General features: G+C 52.3%; 1 protein-coding gene across 2 annotated transcripts in view; it reads right to left on the reverse strand.

Moving 5' to 3' along the window:
- The window catches only part of LOC144947822 (runt-related transcription factor 1-like), a 37,972-nt gene that overhangs the window by 23,904 nt on the left and 5,953 nt on the right, over positions 1 to 8,115 (reverse strand). For both annotated transcript variants that reach the window (XM_078877173.1, XM_078877172.1), the window contains exon 2: positions 3,903 to 4,059. In XM_078877173.1, coding sequence (XP_078733299.1) covers positions 3,903 to 4,059 — 157 coding nt within the window. The remainder of the gene's footprint in view (positions 1 to 3,902; positions 4,060 to 8,115) is intronic.

An 8,115-nucleotide genomic window follows, 5' to 3' on the forward strand; every position in this document is an offset into this window, starting at 1 on the left:
TAGAAATCAGAGCAGAGACAGATAGATAGAGATCAGAGCAGAGACAGACAGAGATCAGAGCAGAGACAGCCAGATAGAGATCAGAGCAGAGACAGACAGAGAGATCAGAGCAGAGACAGACAGAGAGATCAGAGCAGAGACAGACAGAGAGATCAGAGCAGAGACAGACAGACAGAGATCAGAGCAGAGACAGATAAATAGAGATCAGAGCAGAGACAGACAGACAGAGATCAGAGCAGAGACAGCCAGATAGAGATCAGAGCAGAGACAGACAGAGAGATCAGAGCAGAGACAGACAGAGAGATCAGAGCAGAGACAGACAGATAGAGATCAGGGCAGAGACAGTCAGATAGAATCAGAGACAGACAGACAGATAGAGATCAGGGCAGAGACAGACAGACAGACAGAGATCAGAGCAGAGACAGACAGAGAGATCAGAGCAGAGACAGATAGATAGAGATCAGAGCAGAGACAGACAGACAGAGATCAGAGCAGAGACAGATAGATAGAGATCAGAGCAGAGACAGACAGAGAGATCAGAGCAGCGACATCCAGATAGAGATCAGGGCAGAGACAGACAGAGAGAGATCAGAGCAGAGACAGACATACAGACAGAGATCAGAGCAGAGACAGACATACAGAGATCAGAGCAGAGACAGACATACAGAGATCAGAGCAGAGACAACCCCGTATAGCCTAAAGAGATTTCTGGGACAAGTGCTGTTAGCGAGTAGCACCTATGAAGGCCGGAACGGTACACGAGGGGGTGGGTGGCCAGCACCACGCCCGACCACCTTTGTTTCCTCAGTGGCGATGTTTACACACCGCACCAGGTACACATTTGAGGCTGATTCGACCTAGGGAAGGCCCAGACTTGGTTCAGATAATCGCCACTGGTGTTGGTGGCCGTGGTCAGGAATCGAGCTCGAGACACACAGACACTGATACTGACGTTGGCGGCGAACAGGAATCGAATTTGGGTGGCGGGGTTCGTAGCGCAGCGCGCTAACCGCTGCGCCACCGCTCCCACGAAGAAACGCACACGGACACTGACGTTGGCCGTGGCCGGGAATCGAATTCGGGTGGGACGGGGTTGACGTACCGCACCACCATCCACCCGGGGCGGCGGCTGCTGCAGCCAAAACCACGACCACCGCAGACCACGTGTGTGCCACACCGCACACACCGCAACCCGCGAACCGCATCGCCGCATAACCGCGTCGCATGACCGCATAACCGCGCCGGAGCGGATCAGAGGAACTTCTCAAACCACAGAGGAGGGACATCCTCACCCTCTCCCCCACCCGCACGCGACTCACCCGTGCGCACACTCTGCCAGTCTGCTCACCCACAAAGATAAAGGTCACCCGTATAGCCTGAACAGACTGTTGGTTTGTGGCAAGTGCTGCTAGCGAGTAGCATCTCTGTATGAAGGCCGGCACGGCACACGAGGAGGGTGGGTGACCAGCAACATGCCGCCCACCTTTGCCTCCCCAAGGACGATGTTTACACTCCGCACCAGGTACTAATTCGAGGCTGAGTCTGCCTACGGGAATCCCAGGACTGTCACTGGTGTTGACCGTGAGCGGGAGTCGAACGCGGGTCGCCGGGTTCGCAGCGCACTGCGATAACCGCTCCCCACACGCTCACCCCAAAGACAAACATCCCCCGTATAGCCTTAGCAGACTGTTGGGACAAGTGCTTTCAGCACATGTGAAGACCAGCACGCTACACGAGGGGGTGGGTGGCCAACGACACTCACGGCCGCCTTTGTCTCCCGAGTCGCGATGTTTAAACACTCCGCCAGGTACTCATTTGAGGCTGAGACGACCTAGGGGAGGCACGAGACCGGTTCCGATAATCGCCACTGATGTTGGCCGTGAGCTGTAATCGAACCCAGTAATGCAGCGCGCTGACCGCTGCACTTTCCTCTTCCCCACGTGCTCACCGACACGCGCACTCCACACGCTGCTCACTACAAGGGTCCGCTACGCTGGCGGTGCCACTAACCCACTTGCTGTACTGCCGTAGCTGCAATGGCACGTGAGTTCGGAAGCTTGGCAAAGCTCTCGACGCTATCCATCATCATCATCATCCTCGCCAACCTACAACTCATTGTCTCGTTCGGTCTCCGTTCACTAAATGTGTTCACGTCAATGTGCCGCCCGCTCTCTTTGTCTCTCTGCGTTTTTTGTCTCTCTGCGTCTCTGCGTCTCCATGACTCGGCGTCTCCGTGTTTCTGTCTTCCCACGCAGCCGGAGCAACGTGAACACACACTTTTTGGTTTTTTTCCGGTAAAGTCACGTAGGTAAAAAAACTAAATAAATTAAAATGAAAACAACTCAATTAAATCCCGACGTTTCGGGCGCAACACAAGCGTCCTTCATCAGGTGGGGACCACCACAGCGAAGTATGCCAAAGAGATGGTTGTAACAAGGGATTTATCCCTTGTTTAAGCGATTGTGGTCCCCACCTGATGAAGGACGCTTGTGTTGCGCCCGAAACGTCGTGATTTAATTTAGTTGTTTTCATTTTAATATATTTTGTTTTTCACCTACGTGACTTTACCGAAAAAAAACAAAAAGTATGGATACTTGCAGTCACAAAAACTTCAAATCTAGAATCAACGTGAACACCTCGAGTGGCCGAGATATTTTTTTCTTCCACTTTTGGTGTTTCCTTCTGCTCCCCTCTTGCTTTCCTCTGATCTCATCTCTCTTCTCTGGCCGCCGCGGTAGTGAGATGTTAACTCCCTCGCCTTATATACAGGAGGTCGTGGGTTCGATCCAGACCCTGAAGCCTGCTCTATATTTGGGGTTTGCGTGTCTCTCTCTCTCGCGTGGAGTTTTCTCGTACACGTCTAGAAACGTGCGTTTAGAGTATTTCGCTGCGGCAATAAATGCGTACGTGACGAGCCACTTCGTTGAGCTCCCATTTGTGGCCAGGTCGCTTCTGAAATAAGAGGCTATAGAGCTCGCGGTGCCTTACCCTGGTAAAATAAAAACAAATTGTTTTAGTAGCTTCCAAAGTGGAGGCGTCGATAGTTGGAACACGCGGTGAGACACGTGGTGTATCGTGGTTGAACACGTGGTAGGTTGAGCGGCAAGAGACTTGGTGACAAGACGAGACGTGCGGTGTTGAGAACGCACGTGGTGGTTGGAACCCAACGCACCACGTGGTTAGTGAAAACCGCGGTTGGTGGAACACGCCGTGCACCACGTGATTGGTGGAACACACAAGTGCAACACGTGCATGTATGTGGAACTTCTCTCGCACCGTATATAATCAACCGTGCTAATCGGAGATGCGGGGGAAGGACAACAATCCAAACACAAAAAGCAGTTTTGAAGAAATGAGTTTGAATCTAGATTTTAAAGGTGCATATCTCCAGTGGCTTCCTAATATCGGAAAGAAGAGCGTCCCAGACGGCCATAGAAGCGCATCTGGAAGTGCGTGATGCAGTGACCGGCTTAGCTCGTTGGTTAGACAAAAGCCGCTATTGCGAGATTGTCCGCTGTTAGCGTGATGGACACTTTGTGTGTAACTAGAATTGTGTCCGGCCTGCGGCCGCCTTAATCTAGCTCCTGCGGAGAACGCCTCGCCAGTTGCCACCACTGATGTCCCCCCCCCCCCACCCACCCAATGTGTGCAGATACTACTCACTCTGTTGTCCTGTTGGATCAACTTTTGACCCCCACATCTGAGGGAAGGGGCGGGGGGGGGTCCACTTTGTATAACTTTTTGATCCAGGCTTTCTGAAAAGCTTTCATAATCCCGTTGACTGGCAAATGGACAAACGGTACGTCGGATTTTTTCAAATATATATAAATATATATAAGTAAAAAAAAAATCGATCCATCGATTTCTAGAATAGCCAGTGGACCACGTGGTCGGTCACACACCTCGGCCGCTCCTGCCCACGAATCGGAGGTCGTTGAACCTCGCCACTTGGTTCTTCATCACCGCCGACGCGTTGCGCAGCTCGGCAGAGTAGTTCTCGTCGTTCCCGGCCATGACTCCCACAAGGGTCCCGTCCGGAACGTCGCCCAGTGCCACCACCTGCGGGGGCGGAGCAGACGGGAGGTCAAGGCGGGCAGGGACGAGCCACACAAACGCCCACACAAAGACAAATATTCCACTATAGCCTTACTCAGGCTGTAGGGGCAAGTGCTGTTCGCGAGTCGCATCTGTGAAGGCCGAAAAGCGACGTGGCGGGTGGTTATCACCAAGTGGCGATGTTTACACACCGCACCGGGTACTCATTTGAGGCTGAGTCGACCTAGGGGAGGCCCAGGACCGGTTCAGATATTCGTCACTGGTGTTGGCCGTGAGCGGGAATTGAACCCGGGGGACTCGGTTCGTAGCGCAGCGCGCTAACCGCTGCACCACCGCTCCCGCCTCGCTACACACACACAGAGCCTGAACGGAGTGTCGGTACAAGTGCCGTTAGCGGCACACAGGGTTGGTGGGTCAGCACCACGCTCGGCCTCCTTTATCTCCCCATTGTGGATGTCATACACACCGCACCAGGCACTCGGTTACGGCTGAGCCCACCTAGGGGGAAGCCCAAGACTGGTTCGTATATTCGCCACTGCTGTTTGTCGTGAGCGGGAATCGAACTCGGGACCGCCGGGTTTCGTTCGTAGCGCAGTGCACTAACCACTGCGCCACCACTCCCACAATGTGTGTATGTACATAATGTGTGTACACACAATACAATGTGTGTGCACACATAACGTATGCGTGAACAAAGTTATACATTATGCATAGCTCATACAACAATGCATGCGCCTCATACATACACATCACTGCACCAACATATGCATAATACACACACACACATATATATGTAGACACACAGTCGCATACATAATACATAGACACGTACACACGTACACACGCGGCTGAGAGATTGTGTTATGTGCGCTGAAATCGCTATGAAACCCGAGTCGCCCAAGTTCGACTCCAGTCCACGGCGAGTGATATGTGAACGGGTTCTAAACAAACCCCGTTACCAACCCGGAGTGGTGGCCAGAGTGGTGAAGTATGACCAAACAATGACCGACACGGCACGGAGATCGCATTCATCCAGCAGTGGATGTGGATTACGACACATTTATAAATAACGCGATCTAAATCCAAAAACGTTGATTATGAATAATATTGGTCGCGAAAGCCTACGTGTTAAATTGATCTATACATTATATGTAACATTATATGTAACATTATATGTAACATTATATCTAATGCATACATGCATACACACACGTTGATCGTACATATACAACACAGTATACACATATGTGTACATGCACACAAACATATACATACACGCTTGCATGTGCAGTATACGCACATGTGTACACTTACAAGTACAAACACCCCAGTATAGCTTTGACAGACTGTTGGGGCAAGTGCTGTTAGCGAGCACCTATGAAGGCCGGAACGGCTCACGAGGGGATGGGTGGCCAGCACCACGCCCGGCCGCCTTTGTCTCCCCAGTGGCGACGTTTACACACCACACCAGGGACTCGTTAGAGGCTGAGTCGACCTAGGGGAGGCCCAGGACCGGTTCAGATAATCGTCACTGGTGTTGGCCGTGAGCGGGAATCGAACCCGGGTCGCCAGGTTCATAGCGCAGTGCGATAACCGCTGCACCACCGCTCCCCACATACATACACAGGAACGCCCATTCCCCCACACATTCACAGTTGCACACACACACACATATATACACACACACGCACCTACACGTAAATATAAACACTCCACACACACACACACATATACACACAGGCACAGTTGCACACATTCATACGCACACTCGCATGCGAATATTAACATAACAAAGATAAAGATCCCCCATATATCATTGGACATACTGGTGGGGCAAGTGCTGTTAGCGAGCACCTATGAAGGTCGGCACGGCACACGAGGTATGGGGGGGGGGGCATCATGCCCGACCGCCTTTGTCTCCCCAGTGGTGATGTTTACACACCACACCAGGTACACATTTGAGGCGGAGTCTATCTAGGGGAGTCCCAAGACCAATTCAGATGTTGCCCAATGTTATTGCCCGTGAACTTGGGCCGCCGGGTTCGTAGCGTTAACCGCTGCGCTACCGCTCCCCGTATATAAACATACAGACACACACACGCACACAAAGATACACACATATACGTACACACTTGTACACATGCATGCATAACTTCTTTCGCGCCGTACGTAGCCGACCGTGCCTATCGAAAGTGCGATTAACAAGGCTGTAAAGAGATATATCCGTCAAAACACTAGCACACTCGCGCACAAAGACAAAGTTCCCCCGTATAGCCTTAACAGACTGTAGGGGCAAGTGCTGTTAGCGAGCACCTGTGGAGGCCGGAACGGTACACGAGGGGGTGGGTGGCCAGCACCTCGCCCGACCGCCTTTGTCTCCCCAGTTGCGATGTTTACACACCGCACCAGGTACTCATTTGAGGCTGAGTGGACCTAGGGGAGGCCCAGGACCGGTTCAGATAATCGTCACTGGTGTTGGCCGTGAGCGCGAATCGAACTCGGGTCGCCAGGTTCATAGCGCAGCGTAGCGCTAACCGCTACACTACCGCTCCCCACTCGCGTACATACACACACAGTTGCACACACATACACTTGCATACACACACACACATACACACATGTTAATGACATGTTTTCCTCGTGGCTTCTATTATGATGCGGCGGCGGCGAGTCATTTGTGACGTGCGATGGGTTTCTTGTCAAGCCACATCGCCGATAGCGAATGTCTGATGTCAATTCTGGTGATGTTCTAGAAGAGCTACAGAGCTAAGTGAGTGATGTCAATTCTGATGATGTTCTAGAAGGGCGAGAGAGCTGAGTGAGTGATGTCAATTCTGGTGATGTTCTAGAATGGCCAGAGAGCTGAGTGACTGATGCCAATTCTAGTGATGTTCTTGAAGGGCTAGAGAGCTGAGTGAGTGATGTTAATTCTGGTGATGTTCTAGAATGGCGAGAGAGCTGAGTGATGTCAATTCTAATGATGTTTTGGAAGGCCGAGAGACCATTACGCACTTACCATTACGGTGAAGTATGTCACAGGGCGCTAACCACTGCGCCACTGCTCCGCGCTGTTGAACGGAACACCACGTGGCGTATTCAACAGACGCTCGATTTCACAGCCATTTTCAAGGGGGGTGGTAATAACGTTTCGTACCAGGGTAGGTGCACGCCAGCGACCGACCCTTCATTGCGTTGCACAGTTGTGTGTATCACGAGTACGACGGCAGGCAGAGTGACAGCCCTGCAACTGCTCACGCCGCTACTCTAGCGGGTAATTGGCCTACTCTTCCACGGCAATTCGTCTACTCTTCCAGGTTGAATTGCCTGCCGCGCCAGGAGATCGAATTGGACGGCGACGTCTGGAGTGCATGTCCAGTGCGCTGCTAAGCGTCGCACCACGGCCGCGTTAACGCACGCACCATGCAATCCACTGTTGGATGAAGGTCTCCCGGATTATTTCGCGATACTTCCCCACGACGTATGTGCAGGTGCTGTCAGAGAAGACATATGGAGGGACGGGGTGGGGTGACCAGCACCAGGGCGCGCCAGCCTTTGTCTCCCCAGGGCTGATGCGGACGCAAGGTACTCATCTTATCGTTGGGTGGACCGAGGGGAGGTTTCAGAACAGATTTCTATATCACTCGCCACTCGTGTTAGCCGTAGCCGGGAATCGAACTCTGGTCGCTGGATTAATAGCGTAGTGCGCTCACCAATGCGCGACCGCTCCAGGCACATACACACACACACATACAGATATAAAAAGATCCCCCAGATAGCCTGAACAGACTTTTGGGGCAAGTACTGTTAGTGAGCAAATATGAAGGCTGGCCCGGGCACATGAGGTGGTTGGTGGCCAGCACCACACCCGGCCACTGATGTGTACATCACGCACCAGGTACTCGTTTTAGTCGACCTCGGGGAAGCCCAGGACTGATTCAAATATTCGCCACTGTTGTTGGTCACGGGCGGAAATGGAACTCGAATTGCCAAGTTCGCTAACCACTAAGCCACGTACCCTCACATGTACACACACTCATGCACACGCACACTCATGCACAT

The sequence above is a fragment of the Lampetra fluviatilis genome, chromosome 47, assembly GCF_964198595.1.
Source record: "Lampetra fluviatilis chromosome 47, kcLamFluv1.1, whole genome shotgun sequence".
Lineage (NCBI taxonomy): Eukaryota > Metazoa > Chordata > Hyperoartia > Petromyzontiformes > Petromyzontidae > Lampetra > Lampetra fluviatilis.